This window comes from Panthera uncia (assembly GCF_023721935.1).
Source record: "Panthera uncia isolate 11264 chromosome A3 unlocalized genomic scaffold, Puncia_PCG_1.0 HiC_scaffold_11, whole genome shotgun sequence".
Taxonomy (NCBI): domain Eukaryota; kingdom Metazoa; phylum Chordata; class Mammalia; order Carnivora; family Felidae; genus Panthera; species Panthera uncia.
This window is the reverse complement of record NW_026057578.1, coordinates 64,981,784-65,005,763: the sequence shown is the minus strand read 5'-3', so window position 1 is coordinate 65,005,763 and position 23,980 is coordinate 64,981,784. Positions and strand designations below refer to the sequence as shown.

Here is a 23,980-nt window from a genome sequence, read left to right as displayed (position 1 = left end):
CAAGTTCCGCACAGTTCCTCCAAACTGCTCCTTGGTAGTCTCCCTAGGTTTGAAACCCTGCCTGGAGGTGCCACACACAGTATACCTCAAGTGGCCATGAGACTTGGTCCTGTTTATGCTGGGGTCCCAGGTGGCCTTGTTAGCCTATAGCAACTGGAGATAGCTTGGCAGGTCACTCTGCAGCTATTTTCTTTCTTTGCTGTTTTGGTTGGTAGGTTTTATCCTGAGGTTTCGGGGTGGGGGAGGGGAGGTTGTCTCACTAGGCCAAACCAACTCTACAAATCTGGCTCAGATTTGAGGTGAGGGCTGGCTCTCCCTCTTCTACATAGTTCTGGCTTTGAGAGATCAGAGTTATTACTGGGAGGCATTTGTGTGTGCTTGTGTATGTATGTGTGTGCTTGTGTGTATGTGTATTAGGCCCCTGAAACTCCAGTTGTTGTTTCCAGTCTGGATATTATAGAGAAATTATTGCCAACTGAATTATACTTTGGTTGAGTATTTGTATTTATATTTAGTATAAATACATCTGATTGAAATGACTTGTGTCATGAGTAGGAATGCAAAGAAAATAAGGGGAAAATGGAAACAACTCCTCCTTTCCAAAGTTCTTGGACTTTTCTATCTCTATGATTCCAAGTTATGCTTTCTGACTTACATCCACCTGTGCCTTCTCTGTTCCCAGGACCAGGATGGAGGCACCTGTGCTACTGGCAGCCACTTGGTGTCTCTCCAGGCACAGAAGCGTGAATCTCTTGATGCTATGCTTTGGGATACCTGTGTCTGGTCCTGAATCAGGGAACTTCAGAGTCATGGGCTAGTCATAAGAGAGTTCTGGGTTTAGCTCTGCTTCTGTCCTCAGCCCACCTGGTGAACTGGAGCAGGCCTCTCAGCTTCTCTGAGCCCCAGTTTCATCATTTGCCTCACAGGTGGCAAGACCTGTCCTGCCCTTCTCACAGGCTTGTGGGGACGACTGGCTGGGATAATGAAGGTGAAAGTGGGGTAGGTACATATGGGATCATTACTTTTATCAGGTATAAGTGAATAGGTACATGACAAGCGCCACAGTGCAGTGGCCTGCTGTGTGTCACTGAGTTTGGTCATCCAGTCAGAATGGGTGCTTGTCAGTACCCTCCACCAGCCACAGTAATGGCTCCAAGTCACAGGCCATCTGGCAGGGCTGGGGCCAGATTTCATGGGGTTTGAACAGATACAGTTTGGGGATACTCTCCTTAAGGAAAAGAAAGTGAACATAGGGCTTGAGCTCTCCAAGGCTTTGGAAGGGGTTGATGCAGGTGGGGGACCCTGAAGCTTCCTTAGCTTCAAGATAATTCTGCCCTCTGGCTTCTGGTCTTGATGCAAGTCTGAGATCTGAGCATCTTTGGAAGCAGGACAAGATTCAACCACTTTTCCTCCATTGCATTTTCTGGACTGAAAACTTCAGTAGCCTTTCCAGATGCTGAAGCTAAATTCTACTGTGAAATACTCTAGCAACTCCTACCTGGCTGTTCCCTGGTTCACTCAGGGATGGCTCTTCCTATGGTCATGATCTCTACCCCCAGAGATCCTTGCCAGGCCTCAAGCACTCATTTCACAGGTGAAGAAAATGTGGCCAAGAGATGGGCAGTGATTCATCTGAGGTCACACAGCCTTTTAACGGCAGAGCTGAAAGAGGAAACTGGAGCCCTTATGTCCCATTTAGATTATCTTTTTACCATGTCCCCTTATACTCTTGACTGTCACTTAATTGTCCATCATGAATCTGCTGTCAGTGAACCAATCTGGTAGTCATTTATGATTCCAACTGGGGAGAGCCTTTGATTTGGCTAGCGTGGACTCTTGCAGCCTCATCCTGGCTCTCCCCAGGGGTCTGGTTGTACTGACAAAAGGTCAGCCCCAAACAGCTCCTTCCCTCCAAGACTTGCCCATAGGATTTGCACCTGACACACCATAGGAAGTACCCTAGCCCTGGCACCTGTCTCTTGGTATGGGCCCTGACCCATAGTTCCTGTATGTGCTTTCTACCTTTTCCTTAGAAACTGACCCTTTAGGTTGACCTTGCCTCTGATTTTGACCTTTGGTTGCTTCTAGCTCACAGACCTCCAGCAAGCAACAGCTCCAACGACACAAGCAAGAGGGGCAAAGCATGCCCTCTACCACCATGCTGCAGCCAGAGCACTGATTCAGCCCAAACAGAAATCCTAAAGGTCCACTCAGGACCCTTACACTGGGGTCCATTGGTCCACTGAAGTGGGGGAGAGTATGTATCTGTGTGTGTAAGGAGCCCACTGTTCCCTGGGCAGGCTCAGCTCTGACCCAGTTTATCCCAATGACCCTTAGACTGTAGGAGAGTCAGGGGCCTCAAGCCACACTTGTCTCTCTGGGCCTAGGGCTGACACTCAGACAGTAATGAACAGCTTCAGTTGTACTAGTGGTTAAAGTACTGAAGTACCTCCATACCAGTGGGAAAATGGCTGTAGCTCCATGTCCCCTGAGGACCCTCTGCCAATCCAGACCCCCAGGCCCCTCTGCCACATTTCCCAGGACCTTCTCAGGATCCACAAAATACAAGGTTGTCCCTTGGCCTAGTATGAGGTCTCCAGGACCATGCCCTAGTTCTAAGTCCCGTGTCTGTCCTGATGTGGGAGTATGGCCAAACTGATTCAATATTCTGAATATCATACCCTCGTGAGCTGACCCTGAGCCCACTCTTCTGCTGTTAAATGGGCCTCCTGAAGCCTGATTTCTGACATGAGGTTCCAGCTCCAGCTTCACTCCTGTCCCTGGTAGTGTGTGCCTGTTGACACCTTGCTCCAAGGACAGGGATCTAGACAGTCTTCCCAGGAAGGACTTTTGCAGCCCAGCCTGGTGCCGCCTGGGACCCTGCTATCAGACAGATTGGTCTGGAGCTGACTGCTGAGTGACCCCAGGTCTCTGGAACCATGCTGAAGACCCCCACCTGAGCTTTGCTACATTTCTGACACTCTGGGTTCTACAGCACCTCTGCCCCATAGGTGGTTCCAGTTCAGATCCCAGGCCTTCCCAGCCTGCCCTGTTTAATGAACTGTGCCTGACAGTGCAGTCAGACAGGTCAGGGAGGGACGAAGAGGGGCAAAGTGTGCCCTCCACCACCTTTAAATGCCCCCACCCCCACACAAATACACAAAGGCAGCCAACCAACCCCCTTCCTGTACTTTCCATTTTCACTGATGTGCACACTCAGCCTGTACTCTCGGGGCTGTGTATGTCCCTTCCTTCCTGATGCCTATTCCCCAGGGTCTGGATCCCAGCCAGTAGCCAGGCAAAAGAGCATCCGACAGACTGTGGCTGAATGTGTTGTTCCTGAAATCTACCTATTCCCCTCCCCCCTCCTCCCTTTGGGTTGTAAATGAGGCCTGAAGAGAGAAACGGAGACTTTGAGCACTAGTGGTGTACTTGAGGCATGAATGTTGAAGATATTTAGGAGGTAGTTTTCACCTCTGAAGTCCATAAATCACACCATTCAGAGAACTGGCTGTTCTGCCCAGGTATAGAAATAGGCTTATCTGAGACCAGAGAGTAAAAAGAGGGAGATAGAGAGAGAGAGAGAGAGAGAGAGAGAGAGAGAAAGAGAGAGAGAGAACATTTTTTCAGTACATAACCTGAGCAAGACATTTATCTAAGCATTTTGCAACCATTTTCTCATTTTTTTTTCTCCAGGAGACAGACTGCCACAGAGTTTCAGATGTGTGAGGCACCCCAGGCAGAGCTATCTGAGCCAGCATTCCTTTCAGCCTTCCTCCCTGGTGAGAATGTTCTGATTTCATTTGGGATGGCAACGTACCCAGAGGAAAGTTTACGTATCCCAGACTGCTCTGTGACTAAGATCTGGCCAACAAGATTTAAGTGGAAGTGTTCAGGATTTAGGCTCCTTCATAGGAATGGCATTCTTCTTTTTTTAATGTTTATTTATTTATTTTGAGACAGAGAGAGCACGTTCTCAAAAGTGGGGGAAGCACAGAGAGAGAGGGAGAGAGAGGATTCCAAGAAGGCTCCACACTGTCAGCACAGAGCCCAATGCAGGGCTCAATCTCATGAACCATGAGATCATGACCTGAGTTGATATCAAGAGTCAGATGCTTAACCAACTAAGCCACCCAGGCGCGCCCCAGGAGTAGCATTCTTTTATCCCTCCCCATTCTCCTCTTGCTGCTTGGAATTCACAAGTGTTATTGGCTGGAGTTCCAGCAGTCATAGTGGACCTAGAATGGAAGCCAGGCACGGCAGAAGAGAAAGACAGAAGGAGCCTGGATCCCCATGGAGCCATCACAACAGCTGAGAACAGCCAACCTATGGACTTCTTTCATGTGAAACAATAAGAACTTGTGTATTTAAGCTATTGCAGTTTCTATTTGTTGAAGCTGAACAAAATTCCTAGGCAGGAAAAGTAGATATCCACATGCAAAAGAATGAACTGGACCCTTATCTACACCATATATGAAAGTTAAATCAAAATGAATCAAATGTTAACATAAGAGCTATAACTATAAAAGTCTTAGAAGAAAACATAAATGGAGACTTCATGACATTGGACTTGGCAGTGCCTACTGGGCTATGACACTATAGGTATAGGCAACAAAAGAAAAGTAAACAAATTAGACTTCACCAAAATTAAAAACTACCAACTATCAACTGAGGACAAAACAACCCACAGAATGGGAGAAAATATTTGCAAATAACCTATCTGCTACGGATTAACATCAAGAGTATACAGAACTCCTAAAACTCAATAGCAAAAACCAAGCAACACAATTCAAAAATGGGCAAAGGACCTGAACAGGCATTTCTCCAATGAAGACACACAAATGGCCAATAAGCACATAGAAAGGTGTTCAACATCGTTAATCACAAGGGAAATGAAAATGAAAATCACAATGAGATATCACTTCACACCCACTAAGAGGGCTGCTTTCAGAAAAACAGAAAACAAGTGTTGGTATGGATATGGAGAAAATGGAACTTTTGTGCATTACTGGTGGGAATGTAGCAATGGAGTAGCCACTAAGGCAAACAATATGATACCAGGAAAACTGGATAACCACATGCAAAAAGACATTAACAAAACAAAAAATTAAGCATACCATTTGATTCCATAATTCCACTTTTGGCTATATATACAAAAGAACTGAAAGCAGGACTGGCAGACATATTTGTACAAGCCATGTTCATAGCAGCATTATTCACAATAGCCAAAAGGTAGAAACAACCCAAATTCCATCAATGGATGAATGGATAAACAATATTTGGCATATCCATACAATGGAATATTATTTAGCCTTACAAAGCAATGACATTTGAACACATGCAACAACATGGTTGAACCTTGAAGACATTATGCTAAGTGAAATAAGCTAGACATAGAAGGACAGGTATTGTGTGATTCCACTCAGATGCGGCACCCAGAGTAGTCAAATTTGTTGATACAGCTGAGAGTGGTGGCTACCAGGGAGTTGGTGGTGGGGCAGGGGAGTAATGCATAGTTACTGTTTAAATGGCTACAGAGTTTCAACTTAGAAGGATCAAAAAGTTCTGGAGATGAATAGTGGTGATGGTTACACAACAATGTAAATATTTAAGGCCACTGAATTGTGCACTTAAAAATGATTAAAATGGCAAATTTTACTTTATATATATTTTGCCACAATAAAAATATTAAATTTAAGTAAATCAATAAACCAGGGAGTCCAAACCCCTTATTGACAGATGAACTGAAAACTTATTTGGTCTGAACCACACAACTACTGGAATAGCTAAAAGAAACAAACCTGTCCTCCCCCACCTGCTCCTAAGTCCTGCCCCAAGGCCCTTTGGTGGAATGGGTTTCATCACCTGCCCTCCCTCTGCATCCTAGAAACCCTTTTAATTCTTGATTATCCATTTGGGGTTTCCACCTTGGGGCTGAACAGTTCTCCCTTCTGCAGGGGTGGGAATAAAAAGCGGTTGTGGGATGGCGGCTAAGATCCAGCCTGAGACCCTCTTTATAGGGAGGTAAAGTTCAGGACACCTGCTCCAAGTAGGTAAGTAAAGTAGCTGTTCTTTCCTTTGAGGGGATAAGGGATTTTGTAGGAACTTCACTGGTGGTTAATAATCTCCTTGTTCTCCTCTACAGCTAGTTCTGAGATCAGAGGTCCTTCACCCTCGTTCCCTGCCCCCAACATCCCTCTCTCCTCACACACTACTCTCTGCTACCAGCTCCTGGGGCCTCTTGGGTATTTGGCTTCCTTGCTAGATTAGACATTCTCTGAGAGCAGGGATCACATCTTCTTTGTAAATGCTACTCTCCCTCGCCCCATCCCCAATTCTCCTCCAGCATCTGCCAAGCACGTATGTTACCTAGGGCCCAGCACTCAGTAGTTCCCAGAGAATTAGGTTGCTTCACGCTTACAAACTTACATATCTTGCCAGAAGGTACATCTTGGAAACGTGCCTGATTGTTCTCTGGTAACTTTGGAGGTCCAAGAAGGCCAAATCTGGGACAGCTGGGAAGAACCTGGGTGGGGCCTGGGAGTGGACAACAGGTCAGTGTAGGGTCTGAGCCGTGGGCAATGAGTGCTTGCTACAGAGCCTGGGAGATGAGCTGGGAAACCCAATGAGGTGGTCTTGAAAGCTGTCCTCTTTCATAACGAAAGAGCCAAATGTCAAGGATAGGTTAGCAGGACTGACTCTAAAGAGGCCTGTGGTCACCTTCAGGCACAGGACTGCCTCCATTGGTCTGGTCACATGTGGGTAGATTTCTCCAACTTTGCCCTGACTGTCCCTGTGTCCCCAAAGCCAAAAGATGATGGCAGGAGGAGGAGAATGAGGGTTTATGGAATGTGGACAAGCCCCACCAGTCACTACTTTGATCAGAGCCAGACAACCAATCTTTTTCTCCCCTTTCTGCCCTTGGACTGAGCCTCTGGGCCAGAATCAGCTTCCATTTTTAAACAGAATCAGTTTCCATTTTTAAATGTTTGGAGACTTGTAAAAATTACCCGGCTCCCACCTTTCTTTCCTTTACTCTTCCAAGGTCTTATCAAGAAAAACTGTGAAAGACTTTGAAATGGGCAAAGATCCCTGGCATCCTTTCAACAGAATGCCAGGCATCATCTAGACTGTTGCCTGGACTATAGGACCCTACCTAAGTTAGCTGATTCTACAAGGATCTGTGCCTTTTATTGGTGATGACATTGCATCTCTGTAGCAATAGAAGTTAACTTAGGCATGGCTGATGCTGAGACACGGATTCCTGTTCCAGGGATGCAAAGGAAGACGCCAGTTCTGCACCTCTCAGCAAATCCCTGCATCCCTGATGGCTATGTATGTATCTACATTTTGGATTCTCCCATGAGCTGGCTATAACATCTTACTGTTTCCCTCATTAACTAGTGAGTTAAATCAAGTTGAACACGTGTGTTCATTTTACATTTGCATAAGAGTCATGATTTTACCTTTTAAGAAATTATCCTTGGGGCACCTGGGTGGCTTCATTGGTTGAGTGTCTGACTTCAGCTCAGGTCATGATCTCACAGTTTGTGGGTTCAAGCCCTGCATGGGGCTCTCTGCTGTCAGCACAGAGCTTTGGATCTGACTCGGCTTTGGGTCCTCTGTCCCTGTCTCTTTGCCCCTCCCCTGCTGGCACATTCTCTCTCAAAAATAAACATTTGAAAAAAAAAAAGATCCTTGGGGCATCTGGGTGGCTCAGTAGGTTAAGCGTCCAACTCTTGTTTTCTGCTCAGGTCATGATCTCACTATTGTGTGAGTTTGAGTTGCATCAGGCTCTGTGCTGACAGTGTGGAGCCTGCTTGGGATTCTCATTCTCCCTTTCTCTCTGCCCCTCTCCCACTCACATTGTCTCTGTCTCTCTCAAAAATAACTAAACTAAAAAAAATTATCCTTTAACAGTTTCAAATACCTGCTTTGTGCTTGAGCTGAAAGAATAGAGAGGAAAGGGAAAAAAAGGAGGGCAAGGAAGTGGGCAGGTGGAAGGAGGAGTGGGAAAAGAGAAAAAGGAAAGAAAGGATAAGCCAAAAGGAACAGGATCAAGGGCAGAGCTAGGCAGGAGAAGGAGGGGAGGGAAGAGTGACGTAACCAAGGAAGAAGCAAAAGAAAAGAATCTTCTTATCCTGCAAACACACAAACGCTCTCTGTCTTCTGGAAGGAAAAGCCTTTATTTTGAGTCATCTGTGAGAGGCCTTCTCAGTCTCTCAGTCCGAGAGGGAAATTATTTTCTGCCTGTTGTTTCCCAGGTCACCAGTTATATTAAGCCAAGGTCCCTTGGTGGCTGCCATCTATAATTTTTCCACTCCCTACCCTTTTGAGTCAGATCGCAAAATAAGGACATTTTGAAACTTGGACTCTTGGTGATCAGAATGTGGAGAATGTGGTCCAGGACACTCTCAGGTCTCGTGGAGCTGGCCAGGGTCCTTGTTGAGAGTCCTGCTTAGATCAGCAACAGGAGGGCAAACAGAGCCACCAGGTTGCTCCCATGGGTGCTCAGACCCTTGCCTGGCCCACCGAGACCACACAGTTCTAGGCCTTCTCCAGGCAGTAGGCCAATAGCTGCTTCCACAGTGCCTTGTCTGGGGTTAGATGCAGGCTCTTTGCCCTGAAATGCCTCCACTGGCCTGGCATGGATCAGAAATGTGGAGAGTCAATTGTCATCATTCTGAAAAGCCCCTTCATAATATGTCCTTCATCTATCTTTCCAAACTTATGTCCTGCCACACCTACCACACATCCTGCATGCCAGCCAGGCCAGTCTCCTTGCCACTCTCTGAACAAGTCAAATATTTTCATGCCTCTGTGTCTTTGCTCTTGTTGTTCTCTCTGCCTGGAATGACTTTTCCCTTTCTCCTTTGCCTGGTGATGTCATACTCATGCTTTCCTCCTCTTTCCAGGCAGAGTGAATTATTTCTTCCCTTGAGTCTTCATGTGTACTTTATATACATCTGTACTTAGATGCAGCACTCATCACTCTGGTTTGTAATTATTTGCCTGTCTGCCAGTCTGTTCTTCAAGGGCAAGAACCCAGGCTTATTCATGGGCTGCCCTGGTACTTGGCTCAGTACCAGGCCAGCACATTCATTCAGTCATTTCACAAATTTATTGAGGACTGATTATGTGCCAGGCTGTTTTCTAGGTGCTGGATGGTGAACAAAACTGATAAAGTTCTCTGTTCTCATGGAGCTTAGATTCTTGCTCAGGAGGCAGACAACATACAAATAAACAAATAAATGTCAAGTAGCAATAAGTGCTAGAAGAAAATCAAGGGGGCTAAGGGCACAGACAATGATGGAGGGTGTTATTTTAGCCAGGGTGGTCAGAGAAAGGCCCTCTTGAAAAGGTCGCATTTAAATAGACACCTGAAGGAAGTGAGGGAGTGCGTCATGTTGGTATCTGGGAAATAGAATCCCAGACAGAGGGAACAGCAAGTGCAAAAGTCCTCAGATGGGAGCATGTTTGTGTGTTCAAGGACAGCAGCAAGGGCCAGAGGATGCCAGAGTAGTGAGTGATGGGAAAAGCTGTAAGACAGAGGCTCCAAGAAAGAAGAAGTAGGGGGCCAGAACTTAGAGCCTTCAGGCCAATGTAGAAACTTCAGCTTTTACTCCAGGAGACATGGGGAGCCATTGCAGTGCTGTCCCAATGTACATACATACACGGCACACTCGTCTGCTTCAATCTGCTCTCCAGCTACACTAAATCTACTCAAGTCTTCTTTGAGGAGAGGAGAGATGAACTTATATTTTAGAGCATTCATGACCTTACATGACCTCTTGGCTACTCTCTGAAGTACAGACTGTTCAGGGTGGGTGCTCAAGAAGGTGACTGATAATGTGGGACTAGATGCAAGAGTGGCCTTGGAGGACAATGTGGGCGTGTCCTTGATTGGACAGTAAGTCTGAGCATCTGCTCCCTTTAATCTATGTTCTCCTCCTCCTTCTTCCCTAGACAAGTGTCCCCATTGATGAGGATTTTTACGTGCCTGGGTACTGAATGAACTTGGAGAAACCAGGCAAAACTCATGAGAAATAAACAGAGACCCTGGCCTGCTAAACTGAGAGATACTAATCTTGCCTGTAAGGCTCACCCAACAAGTCACGGCTGACTTTGTGACTTGGAGGAGGAAGGCCCAATTCAGGAATTAATAAAAGGCAAAGCATGGCTAGAGAAACTAGCCTTTCACAACTCCAGCACGCCTGCAGTATGACTGTTGGCTCCCAATCACCTTTAGGAGGCCGTGGCAAAGGAGCTCTAATAAAAGCTTGTCTGAGAGAAGGAATGAGACTTTGACCACCTACTCCTTCCAGGCCCCTTCCCAGGCACATGTGAAATATCCTCACTGCTAAAATATCCAATGAAGGTTGAAGAGGTGCCCCCTCTACCCCTCCATGCTCTCTCTCTAATGGTGGAATTTCAGGCATCAGGGAAGGCGCTCCCAAAGGGATTTCCGGTAGCGCCTCTATTCTTATCACACACACACACAAAAAAAGCATTTATTCCCACCTCCTTTCTCCCAGAGAGGAACGCGGACACTCGGGACGGGTAGAGAGAGGCCCAAACTGGCAGCAGGGTTCAAGGGCGTGCCCGCCTCCGGGCGGAATCGCGGCGCCCAGAGCAGTGGAGGTCGGCGTACGGCAGAGGGCGCAGAGGAACTGCTCCGTCTGCCCGGAGCCCAGGCTCCCCGGCCCTGGAGCACCCTCCTCCCACCCGGCCGCCTCCGCGCCCCACCGCCGAATCGCTGGCTCAGCCTCCGAGCGAGTGTGGGCACCGTCAGGAAGCACCTTCCCAGGCCACCCCGCAGCTATCATCTGCCCCCTTATCCGGCCGCAGCCCATTTTCCGGTCAACCTAGTCCCTGGTCTACAGGCAGTCCCGGACGCGCCACACCCTCCACAGGCCATCCCTCTCCTCCCGCAGTTCCTTCCTTTCCAGGTGTGGCCGGTGGGGGAGGGCGGTGGTCGGGGAGGGGCGTGGTCGGGAGAACTCGGGCTTGGGACCCGGACCGTGAGCGGTTTTGTAGAAAGAAGCTCCAGGTGAGAGGTCAGAGCTATTTCACCCTAGGCACTGGCCCTTGGCCCCCTGGCTCTTGCGTGAGGGCCTAGAGCGCAGGACCCCGGGAAAGGAAGGAAGGCATCTGCAATGTTCGCTCCTGCAGGGCCTGGCAGGTGACAGGGGACATCGATATTGATTGGCTGAATGAATGCATGGAATGGAATGAAAGAAATGGGAAGTGGTCTGAGACCTGGCTCTGGCCAGCCCCATGCTGGCACAATACCTCCTAGCAGAGGTTGCCACACTCACCTTTGTCCTTGCCTGTCTCTCCCCACCACCATCTTCCCACCTCCCAGCTTTCCTTTCGCTTCCTGCCACTGCTCAAAAGCTTTCCCTAGCTGTCTGATCCCAATCCCTTCCCCTAGCTTTCAGATCTCTGTACAGTCTTGCCCCAACCTACGTACATACGTGGCACACTCTTCTGCTTGAACCTGCTCTTCAGCTACACTAAATCTACACAAATCTGAATACAACTTGAATTGGCCTTCCTCTGGTGGAGCCCCCACCTCCTTTTCCCCCTATCAGCAACACCTGCTCCCTTGCCTCCAAATCCTTCTCTTCCTTCAAGGTCCGGCTTCAGATTCCATTCCTTTTCTTCAGGAAGCATTCCCTGACTTTTTCACTCCAGAGTAGGTTTTCTCAGCTCTGACCTCCTATAGCATACACTCCCTGGCACTTGATTGGTACCAGTTACCTATGATGCTTTATCATGTATGCTTACCTACCTATGTTTTCTCTCCCACTGCACTGTAAACATTTGAAAGTCAGGGTCCAAGTCTTATTTATCTTTGTAGCTCCTCCTTCAGTTTATCACACATTTATTGGGCATCTACTACATACCCGGTATAGAGTCTAGCATATATGCTCCCAAAGGAGTCTAGGACACAGTCCTCCATGATGACGTTGGGGATAAAAGAAGACAAAATGGGGCTTGAGGAAAAGTAGAGGGTGTGGCTCGGAAATGGAGCACTCGCTAGGAAAGTCCCAAATGACTTTCTTTGGTAGCATTCAGCATCCTGGATTAGGAAGCAGTCTCATTCTCTAAGGGAGTGTCTGCCCATTTATGGAGTCACTCACTCATCCATTCCCTCATTCATTCATTCATTCATTCATTCAATAAATATTTGTTGAGTCCTTACTTTACCCAGGTGACTCATAGGATTGGTCATACTGCAACCCCATAAGGGTTGGCTCTGTGTGTGTGTGGTAGGGAGCATTTGGTGTGAGTTGCTTCTTTGTCAGTTCCTGTTCAGAAGCATAAATCCCCACTGGAAATGGTTTTGGGAAATCCTAGATTTTCATGGAGGGGAGGAAGACCGTCAACCCTTCCTGAAGGTAAGGTGCCCAGACTTTGCCTTATAGTTCACTTTGGAACAGCTTACTCTACCAGACCATGTTCATTTCCAAGTCCTTTCCTTCTGTGATCATTCAAGGTTTTCCAAAGAGCCCTCTGAGGTTAGGTCCATTTGCCAGATGAAAAAGCTGAGGCTAGGAAAGTTAAGGTTTTCCCAAAGTCACTGAGCTACAGCAGGGCTGAGCCTACAGCAGGTCGTTCACATCCTGGTCTCCTCAGCTTTATTGTAGGGGGCTTTGACCTAGACTTCTTTGGGACCCTATATGCTACACTTTACCCCCGGTATGTGTAGATGCTTAACACGCTCCATCTATAGGTACACCCAGGGCTACAGAGGAGACAATCAGAGGATAGGAATCTCTGGCTCTCCACAAGGAAGGAGGCAGGTCTCTGGAACAGGACATTTTAAATTTCAGATCAAAGTGGTGGCCCCCATTATATCTGGCCACTAACAACTCCCCAGGTCTCACTCAGAAATTTAATGGTAACTAATTACTGAATCCTAACTCCAAACTCTAATCTTAATGCCTCGATTCTAACCACTCCTTTAAATTATTCATTCCCTAATTCTAACCAGAATACATCACTCCACTCCTAAGGGCAACTCAGCACCTCCAAGATCCTGGCAGTCTGATGCTATCTTTAACATCCCTCATATAGTCCACAGTGGGCCAAAGCCTGCTGCTCTAGTATCGGGGAGCAAGAAGGTCCAAAATGAAGGTGCAAGCAGCCAGGGAGGGACTGGTAACACCATGAATTTGTCTTCGTTATGAAAGCAGCCAGTTTTTCTCCCCAGGTACCCAGGCCTTCATGTTGTCCCCAGGCCTTTCTGGAAGAGGGGGGAAAGAAATAGGGTGTTACTGGTTTTAGAAATATTTGAGAGAGGCCTAAAGCCAGGCTAGGCTTAACAGAGGAGGTAAGCATGAATGGAGGGATTCCAGCCATTCAACAAGTATTATACTAACAATTGAATGTGCCAGAGCACCCTGGCAAGCTGTGATTCAGATACAGTTCCTGCCCTCAGGCAGATTGCTATTTAGAGGTAACGGATTTTTTGGAGCACTGGCCATGTGTTAGGTACCTGTGTTACCTACTTTTCCATGTCATATTTTGTTTAATTGCTACAACTTATGGAAAAGGAACTCTTATTCCATTTTATAGATGAAGGAACTGAGGCTCAGCGCTAGTAAAGGGCAAAGCCAGAGACTTAAATGCTAAATCCTTTTCCTGCATTGCCTTTGGGAGGAGCAGGGGAGGGAAGTTTTCCAGTAACTCTGACATCTGTTCCTGAGTCAAGTCGCCTCCACTAGTCCCAGGCCGCAAGTGTGGAGTAAGGGGATTGGGCCAGATTCTCTCCAAGGCTCCGCCCACTCCTGCTATGCTGAGCCTATCAGATCATAGGCTTTAGGGGCGGGACCAGAGGCTGTTAGAATGGTAGCTTGCTGTCAGCCGTGGGTCAGATCCCAGGCTTCAGGAGTTCTCTGTGTTAGTTGTTGTCTTTTCCTTGGTGTCTGGCTCTACCCGTTTCCCTGTTGACCACCAGGATTCCAAGTCACTGGAGAATCATGGCCTACTCTTGCTTCCCATTAAAGTCAAGGTCAGACTAGTTTTGTCCCCAAAGCACCAAGCCCTGCCTTATAGGAAGCACCTCTGCTTCCACTTTATGGTCACCATAAAATAATGTTAGTTAGTTAATTGGTATTTCAGGCAACTACTTTGCCTGGCCTTGTAGAGAATGGCCCCTGCCCTTAAGGTGTTTACAACGTGGTTATATATAAAAAAAAATGAACTAATAAATAAGAGTACTGTAATAATAGATCACATTCGTAGAACACTAACTGCATGCCAGATGCTGTAGCTTTTAATAAAGAGTAGCTCATTTAATGCATAGCAACACATCACAGTAACTTTTCCCCTGAAACATATAACAGGGGTGGGGAGAGCTAGGGGAATGGCATCAGAAGAACTTACATTCAAGTGTAAATCCTGCCCAATGCTAGCTGAATGACGCTTGGAAGTTACTTAACCAGTCTGAGCTTCAGTTTTCATATCTGCTGAATGGTAGTGTTTTATACCCTATTGGTAAAGAGCTATTTTTGAGGGCTAAGTGGAATAATGCTTATGAAATACTTAGCATGGTGTTTAGGACAGAGTAAGTGCTTAGGTGTTTATTCATTTGTTTTATAAATATTTGCTGAGTGCCAGGCACAGTTCTGGGCACTAGCAATAAAAGAGTGAACAAAACACAAAGCCCACTTACTTGCTATGGCTTACTGAATCTTGGTTTCTTCTTTTCTACCTGTATATTTCCATTCAGTTTCATGTTGATTAGCTCATTTTAAGTAGATATATTTACTTCCTTCATCTTTGCATCATCTTGGTCAAATAGGGGTAAAAGAGGATTAATTCCATGGGATGGATGGAGAAACAGAGGCCTAGAAAAATTAGATGATTTACACAATACATCTGTAACAAAAGCTTAATCACAGATTGGTCTCCTGTTTCCTAGCATGCTCTCCTTTAGGAATTTTCTCTTTTAGCATTCCAGACAGACTTATATCTTTGGTGAGGGGGGAAGAGGGGTGGTGGTGGCTGTGAGCTTTCCTCAGAAAGTACCTGCAGAGAGCTCACTGTTGGAGGTTCTAGCCCCTCCCACCCTCAGGTTCTATCTACATGGGTGAAATAGAGTGCTGAGCATGACGGCATTAGGGCAGAGCCCTCCACCAGCACAGACAGGTTGGTCCATTATGATAGAGAAGAACATATGGAGAAAGAGGTAAATGGTGATGGAGCACCCTCCCCCCACCCCAGCCCACCTAGCACCTAGCCCACTTTGGTTCTTTTCTGCTGAGACTCCTCCCATCCCTTCTTCCAAACTCACTGAGTTGATGCATGAGGATCCAGCAGGATTCCTGTGCAGAGTAAGAAAAGCACTATGAGTTGATTGGGTGTACACGATAAGTAGGTAAGAAAACTTGTGTTTAGTAAAGCTGGTTCTCAAATTTATTAATGTGCAGCAAAACTTAGCCTAAGCAAAAGTCAAAAGAGTGGGCAAAGATGATATACAAGCTTCTTCATTCATGGAAGAGCTACTTAGGATAGCAACACATTGGCAATAAGTCCAACAACAGGGGGCTCATTGAGTGAAACTGTGGCTTTCTCTACCCTGGAATGTTAGGTAGCCATGAACAATTTTACTACAAAATATATTTCCTGACCTGGGGAAATAACCATGATATATTTCTTTTTTTTTAAGTTTATTTATTTTGGGGGGTTGGGTAGGGACAGCAAGAGAGAGGGAGAGAGAATCCCAAGCAGGATCCAAACAGTCAGTGCAGAACCTGATTCGGGGCTTGAATCCACAAGCCACAAGATCATGACTTGAGCCAAAGCCGGACACTTAACTGATTGAGCCACCTAGGTGCCCCATCATGATATATTTCTAAAAGGTAAAAAGCAGGCCAGAATATCAGGGAGATCCTCCAGGAAGAGGAGGCCAGGTCCAGCTCTCTTTGACACCAAAGAAAGCCTGGCCTGATTTATTTGTTTGTAGAGGCACGTCTCAACAACCTATAAGAAGTCCATCTTCTATAGAGGGTTTCAGAAATCAGTTTCAGATTCTCCTTCCTTCACCCTACCTTTTTATTTTGTAACCTTAGTCCTTGATGTAACCTAAAGTCCAGTAGGAGAAAGATCACACGAAAATCATGTTATTTCCTCTCAGGCTCAGCCAGGGCCTTTGCACAAGCTGTTCCAACTGAAGGAGCTCATCACAGAGCACATATCCCCCTACACACACACACACACACACACACACACACACACACACACACTGCCCCCAGATCTCAGCTCAGTCATCACTTCAATCATCTGGGCCATCTTCCTTGCCTTGACTTCCCTAACAGGTCCGTTTCCTCTCTGATACATCCTCACAGCACCATGTACTTCTTTCTCCTTTGTTTACATTTATTGTCATTATATGGTGAGTGTCCTCCATCTATGTTGTCTCCCTCTATGGCAACAAAGATGGTGGCCATGGATACTCTCCACCCTCTTTCCCACTCAGCATGATTCTTCCACAGGTTCTCAGCAGCTGCTGGATGCATAGATAGATGAATGACAAAGAGATGGCAGGACAGATGAGGCTGCAGGATCTAACCAGCAGGAACAGAATGATTACAGCAGATGTCTCCAGGGCAGGATGGGCTAGCTCTATACTTAGAGGAGTAGGTGCAATTTCAGGGTCACTAGGACAGCCCTCCTGGACCTGCACTCCAGTGCCTGATATCCCTTTTACAAAAGGAGACAAAGCCTTTGTTCCTTACAATGTATAGAGCTCAGGCATGAATCCCACATTCCTGGAGAGGAGAGAGGTGCTTGGTGGCTTACTTACATTCATGCTAAGGGGTAAATGACTAATAGAGTCTTTCCTAAGAGCAAATTGTGATGGGATGTGGTGTATGCAGGAGGGGGGAGGAAGTTAGGGAGCTAGGCTAGGGACCCAAATGGGGAAAGGACACAGAAAAAGGAGTCTTAGGGCCTGATGCCAACCTTGACCCACAGTGTCATTTTGCCTTTGCTGCACGCAGCCTGGTCCTACTGGGTATTAACAGCCTTTTTGGTAAATCGGGTTCTGCAAATATTTGACGTCTGGAAAACTTTCAACAAAGATGGCGTTCAGAAGGCTGGCTCGGAGGCCCCAGGATGACAACCTAATTATGTTCCTTTTAATAGCTCCTTCCCAAGTGCTCAGTCAGGGACATCTGCTCTGCCGCGGTTGCACCTTCAGGGAGGAATATTTTTAACACTGTGATGCCACAAAAGGAAACTTCTGAAGGCTGGATGAAAATGGCCTCTGCATTCACAGTGCCTCAGGGCCCAGGTAGGTAGGGCCTAATGCTCTCCCCTTTTCCCACCTCCACCCCCTAAAACAGGGCCAGGCTCCTTTTCACAAGGAGAGGTGTTGGCTTACAAGGAAGTGGTTGTTATGTGTGTGTGCTTGGGTGTGTGTGTGTGTGTGTGTGTGTGTGTGTTTTAAATATTCCTTTTTCAGATTTCACAGAGGTACATTTGATGTGCCAGGCTGCCTCACCCAGCTTCCATATAAGTGGGGTGTCAAAAATAACAACCAAGAACACAGCAAATCCTTTGATGCCAGCCCTCCCTGCATGGTACTGGGCCCTGTCACTGCTTCTGCTAGTTAACTATTCTTACTCCACACCCCAGAAGAGGAGCCCCCCCGCCCCAATACAGATGCTAGTTATGTCAGAGGAAGGAAAGGGGAGAAAAATAAGAAAGGGAAGGATTTCTGTAGTTTGTTTACTAGAAGACTAGCTTGCTAGAAAGGCCACAGGCTGACAGGCTAAAGATGATGTGTCTTAAGGGAGGGTTCCTGGGATCAATGAGTGCAAGGAGAAAAGTGCAAGGAGCCCAAGAGATGATCTACTCTAAATTCTAGCCTCCTTTTCTTCATACAAGTTACCTGAGGCCCAGAGAGGTAAACAGACTTGCTTAAGGAGTTAGCTTTGACGCTTGGGTTGGCTCTCCTGTTTTTAGTCCAGAGTTTATTTTGGTGAGAGCTGCTCTATTAGTTCACCAAATCACATTGGCAGACTCCTGATGGAAGTGTGGCCTCATTATCTAGGAAGGCAGTTCTCTTTGTCGGAGTAATACCGTGGAGCAAGGAGGAGAAATGGGTCGTCCTTCTGCCGGCCAGATCACCTGGTCTGCTCTGGACTAGACACTCATATGCCCATCAAGAAGGAGATGCTGGGCAGCTGAGCATTGTTCTGTGCTGTGTTTACGCTAATATTTTCAACCCACATTGAGATTCAAGCTCATCATAAAGGTGTTTATACTTACTTCAAGTCCCTTCCATGCTTCTAGTGAGGACAGAAGAAGAAGCATTTCCAGAAAAGCTCCAAGGAAGGGCAAGTGGAGTGCAGGGTAAAAGGTGCTGCTCTACTCCCTGAGCCAGAGATCTTCATTTCCCAGCTGAGTCCCAGGACATCTGGCTCAGTGCAGCCCTCTCATTACACACTGAACTTGTGTTGCCTCTTTTCTTAAGCTCTCACTTGACCACTATAGACTTCTCTGGTTCCCTCACCTTTCAACTTCAGCCTCTGTTGCTAACCAGTTGCCCATTCTTTGGGTCTTACTTACTCAAATTCTGGAGAGGGAATGTGATTGACTCAACTTCCCTTTGGCTCCAGATGTTCTCCCTTTGGGGTGCCAGTTTTTGGATGCACTGGTCTTGGGTCAGGGGGGAGCTTCAGGGCCAATCCTTGTGCACTCAGCATAAGAATGAGCCTGTCGCTTGCCCGAGGGAGCTCTGGGGCCTGGTGGGCATCCCACTGCCTGGCCTGAGCAGTATTCACCATGCTGGAGATGCAGTGTTGGAAAGACTGAGGGATCTCTATGGGGCGGCAAAGGCAAGACAAGACCTTGGTGATAAGGCCTAGCAGTGGCTCTTAAAACTGAAGAAACAAGTGCTCAACAGTCACCACAATGGAGAAAATCTAGGCGGTGTGTGGGGAGGGTTGGGGAAGAGCAGGTGCACAGTATGTAGTAAGGTTGGTGTGTATGGTGAACTTGCCTTATTCACAACCTTGACCAAGGCCTTGACATTTATAATCAAATACTGTGACTATGAATATGATTACTACTACCATCACTACCACTACTCCTTCTCCCACTCCTAGCTAACACATATTCCATGCCAGACACTGTTCTAAGCACCTTTCATCTGTTAACTCCTCTAATCCTTATAATGCCCTCTGAGTAAGTACCATTCCCATCTTACCTACGTAGAAACTAAGACTCAGAGAGATTATGTGGAGCCAAGGTGATACAGCTAATAAGTGGAAGAGCTGGGATTCCAACCTGAGAAGCATGTGTTTTTAATGACTTTGCCATGCTGCCTCCCTGATAGAAGCAGGTGGCCAACTCCACTATGCTGTTTGAAAGGCACCATTTGGTCCTAAATACCCAAGAATGTCTCCCTCAGTTCTATCATGCTTGCCCTCTCCCCTCTGGTTCAGAAATTCCTGCTCTTAGTCACTACTATAGTGGAAGATATGGTAACCTCAGGAGAGCCCTTTGCCCTCTCCCATTAGACCTTTGGTCCTAAGCAGATGGGCAATAAGCATGGTGACTTCACTCTTAGGAGTTAGTTATCAAAGCCTGGTGGTTAAAGGAAGTGGCAAAAGTGGTGAAGAGATCCAGGGTTAACCTTGAACTCAGGCAAAGAAAGAAACCCATACATGGTGTATTGTACTGAGAAGCCTCAGGGAAGAAACCCTCCACCCCAATACCTATCATTCCATTATTATAGGTCTAGATCAGTGCTGACCCACAGAACTTGCTATGACAATGAAAATTTCCTATATTTGTGCTGTCCAATTTGGTAGCCCCTAGGCACATGTAGCTATTGAGCACTTGAAATTTGGCTAGTATAACTGAAGAACTAATTATTATATTTTATTTATTTATTAAAAAAATTTTTTTATTAGTTTTCTTTATTTTTGAGAGGCAGAGAGAGACAGAGCACGAGTGGGGGAGGGGCAGAGAGAGAGGGGAACACAGAATCTGAAGCAGGTTCCAGGCTCTGAGCTGTCAGCACAGAGCCCCACGCAGGGCCTGAACTCACGAACCATGAGATCATGTCCTGAGCTGAAGTTGGATGCCTAACTGACTGAGCCACTCAGGCACCCCAATTTAGATCTACAGTTAAATGCCACATGTGGTTAGTGGCTATCATAATGGTCAGGGTGGTTCTTGAGGCCTCCTTGGGAATATACATCCTCTGGGAGGCTCAGACCTTAAGCATTTCTTTCCCAAAACTTTAGTTCAGGGAGTGCAAGCTAGGCATAAGGGTGTCAGGCCAATGCATTTCATTTGGCCAGTTATGAGGCTTTGGAATCTTTAATTCAAATGTCTTCAGCCAAGCAGGCATCTCCAGCCTCCATTTCCCCTGGTTTTACTCCAGGGCCAAGTCACACATTTTGCCACCTCTGAAGGAGTTTAGCTGCGCCCAGCCTCGGTAAAAGCCTTCAGTGGTTCTCAACTTTATTTCATTTGCTCCTTACAGCAGCCCCAGGGTAGAGGTAGAGTTGAGACTGTTATGCCCATTTTATGGGTAAGAGAACGAAGGTTCCCAGAAGCACCTGGAAGGGCCATTCTCCAAAGCCAGCTCCACCTTTCTTGTCTCATTCGAATAGACACTGGAAGCCGGGTTTACATCTGGGGTGTTGACGTGGCCCTTGTGGAGGAACCTTGCCCTGCCCTAGCTGCTGGCACTCACAGCCTTCAGAATGCTTCTTCCCCAGCACTCCATTCTTGTTTTCATTCAAACATCACCTTGATTCATTTTTAATGCAAGCCAGCTGCTGTTCTAAGCCTTACTTAATATACCACTTCCACTTACTTCCACTGCCTGCCTGCCTGGAAACTTAGTTCCTCCAGAGTTGAGCACACCTGGGGTCTATCAGCAGATGCATCTGGGTGAACTGGAAGGGAAAGAATTCAACCTTCCAACTACCACCAGCCCAAGACTTCTCCCCAGGCCTTCTGTCTACATGGAACTTGATCTTAGTCCCATCCCAGTTTTCCATCGGCACTGCTTATCTACTGGATTCTGGAATTTAACACCTGCTTGACCCATGCCCTGTTTCTGAATGACTGCCTCTGCCTCTCTCAGCTACCTATCAGGGCTCCCACTCAAGTTTCCTGCCTCCCTGAGCAACCCCACACTGAACTCTGTCTGCCCCCTCGGTCTTTCCTACCGCTTACTTTCCCTTTCTCTGGTGACTGCATATTTATACTACTGTTTGATTATGGCTGAGGAAAGAGACCTGCCTGCAATCAGGAGGTGCAGGTTATATGGCCTTGGGCAAGTACTTTGACCTCGTGGAATCTCCATTTCTAAAACTGGGATTTTTCAGGGGTTGGACCAGATTAGTGGTCCAGACTAGTTAGACCAGATTAGATTTTTTGAACTGTTTTCCCTAGGAGGGTTCCTCAGAGACTGCTTTGCTACATAGAAGCAGGGGATGGAGGGGAGCCAAGTGGATAGGAACTTCAGGATTTCTTCTATCCTCTCCAACCGGAGAACCCACTTTGATATGATTAATGGACCTGGGTTCTGAAATGCTGCACAGAGAGAGAAAGAGAGATTGAAAACTCCAGATTATCCATAATTAGATGATCCAAAAAACCTCTTACAGCTCTAACAAGGTAGAGGCAAAGTCTTTTCTCCCCAGTGAGTTATAGGCCCTTGCGGGCAGTTTGTGTGTAGACCACCCAATAGGAGCCCAATCAGTGCCTGTGCAATGAGGGAAGGAACATCGGACACTCTCTTGTTCTCTTCTGTGGTGTTCCATGTGTATCTCTTCTCAACAGCCAGATGGAAAGGCCTTACTTTTACACTTCTTGAGCATTCTCCAGAGAGCTTCTAGCACAGGGCCTGCAGTCTGACCTCAAACCCTTTCCCTAATTGAAAGATCAGGCCACGGCGGGGTGGGGTCCGAAACCCTGCGTGTGAGTCCCACCTCCTTTACTGCCTCCATGGTCTCTGACAGGGGACTTCAGGCCCTCTGAGCCTTAAATTTCTCAGCAAGGTAATACTGCTTATGATTTGTTTATTATTTTGAAGTCAGACTTTATACCTAGACCCCTCCCTCTTGCCCTGAGGTATTGTGCTCTCCCCAGTGTGGGAGGGTGGAAGGATATATTAATTGTTTCTACAGAGTCCACTTGCCCAGGGTAGAAACCACAACTGAAAGGTTCAGAGTTGAGCTGTGAGAAGCAATAGCTTGCTAGTAAAACCCACACAGTAAGATGAGTCTTATAAAAATGACCACAGAGTGACAGAGGCCAGAAGAACTGTTTTAGAAGGGAGGGGGAAAAAAAGAGGTGGTTCATAGAGGGAAGCCATGGACCCTCTGGGCTGTGACCAGCCCACAGCACATGAAACAAAGCCATGGACCTGCTTGACCTCAGAGTCGTCTTCCCATCTCTTAGAGCTTATGTCTACGGATTGTGACTGGTGTAGACCCAGCATGTCCTGGGGGACAAAATAATGAGGTCAGCAAGGTTTGTCCTCAATATTACTCCTTTGCTTTCTCTGTTCCCTCTCATTTTCCCAACTTCAGATGCCCAGAGCCTATGGGACAAGAAAGAAGGAGAATCCAGGGACAAGAAAGAAAGAGTGTATTGGAGTAGCACTCTCTCCTGGAGGTGGTGGTGACTGAATGTGAGGCCTCTCTCAGAGGGGGCTACATCTCCAGGGAATCTTGGAGAGAGGAATTCCCAAGCCAGAGGCCACGTGTGACCTGCAGATGTTTTTGGTTTTGGTCAACATCATGGTAACCTCAAGAGTTTTGTAAGAAAAAAAAAAAGAAGATTTTACATAAAAATTTAGATTTCTGGCTTATTTTAGAAAATGGAAGAACTGAAAAGTACTGGCCACACATTCCTACTAAGAACTGGTTGAGTTAAGTGTTATCGCCCTCTTTAAAAGAAACCTTTGTTCGCTGGTTTGCTGCAGGCCCTACCAGTCCTTGTTGCTCCCTGTCATTATCTCTGGCCTCCTCCTTCCAGTTATGCCACTGCCTGGCTCCTGTAGCATCTGAGCTTGTGACCTTTGACTTCATCCAAAGAAATTACACAGTAATAGGAGCACAGAGAACCATGAAGGCAATATTTCTGGGCAGAGGAGCATCTCCTTGTTCTTAACATCATTCCATTTGGGAGCCACCCTTCCTGGGAGAAGTGAATGTTGCTACACAGCCTTGTGTGGAGCATGTAGACTGCCAAAGGATTTGGAAAAAAGTTCATAAAGATCTGCCAGCTCCCTGCCCCCACAGCCTGCCCCCTCCAGCATCAGTAGTTGACCATTTCATCCTCATCACCAGTGAGTTCAGGCCCCGATTGCTCATTCTCTGTGACCCAGGATAGAGTCACCTTTGTGCCTGAGCCCAGCCTGACCTTGCAGCCGGTCCCATTATTAGGGCCCTTTGCTCTGTGCCAGCTGATCACCGAGTCTGGGGCTGCCCCTCACCTGAGTGCCTGCCTTGGCTTCCTACCAGCCCTGCATTGCTCTGGGGACTGAGTTCTGCCCTGCCTTCCCAGGCAAGGTCCCTAGAACACCCGGTGCTGCCGCCAGAGTCCTTGAGCTGCAGGAATTTCTTCCTTCTTCCACCTCTGCCTTTCCCAGAGGCTGACCTGCCCTAACCCCTTAGGATAGGCCTTATCCTGTTGTGTGCCCAGCCCTGTGCACGATGCTGCCAACACAGGTAAAATTTGTCCAGGGAGTGGGGTTTAGGTGGGATTTTGGCTCCCACTGGCCATCTTTGTGCAGCTTTTGTGCACAACTGCACAATGACTCTGAATAGGTTCCCTGGCTCCTGAGCCCAGCCATCGCTGTTTGGCCTCATCCTCCCACTGATCTGGCTTCCTTTCTGATACCTATCCTCCAGTTCCTCAGCATTTCCTCTCCCTCCTTGTCTCACATCTAAGCCTGGAGAAACAAGTGATTAACATAATAATAATTTACATA

General features: G+C 47.0%; 1 protein-coding gene across 1 annotated transcript; it reads left to right on the top strand.

Moving 5' to 3' along the window:
• The first annotated feature begins 1,192 nt into the window (after positions 1–1,192).
• On the top strand, positions 1,193–23,582 carry LOC125936006 (uncharacterized). Its single transcript, XM_049649835.1, has 5 exons — positions 1,193–1,292; positions 7,220–7,335; positions 10,536–10,949; positions 17,158–17,305; positions 22,575–23,582. The coding sequence occupies exons 1-5, from the start codon at positions 1,193–1,195 to the stop codon at positions 22,667–22,669; spliced, it is 873 nt and encodes a 290-aa protein (XP_049505792.1). The 3' UTR covers positions 22,670–23,582.
• The last annotated feature ends 398 nt before the right edge of the window (positions 23,583–23,980 follow it).

What these genes read in the sequence shown, in the direction of transcription:
- LOC125936006 (XM_049649835.1), top strand. Translation starts at nt 1,193, where the DNA reads ATGGGGTTTGAACAGATACAGTTTGGGGATACTCTCCTTAAGGAAAAG. An exon ending in TTTGGAAGGGGTTGATGCAG is followed by an intron (nt 1,293 to 7,219) that starts GTGGGGGACCCT and finishes GCATCTCTGTAG; the next exon opens with CAATAGAAGTTAACTTAGGC. An exon ending in CGCAGTTCCTTCCTTTCCAG is followed by an intron (nt 10,950 to 17,157) that starts GTGTGGCCGGTG and finishes TCCTTTTAATAG; the next exon opens with CTCCTTCCCAAGTGCTCAGT.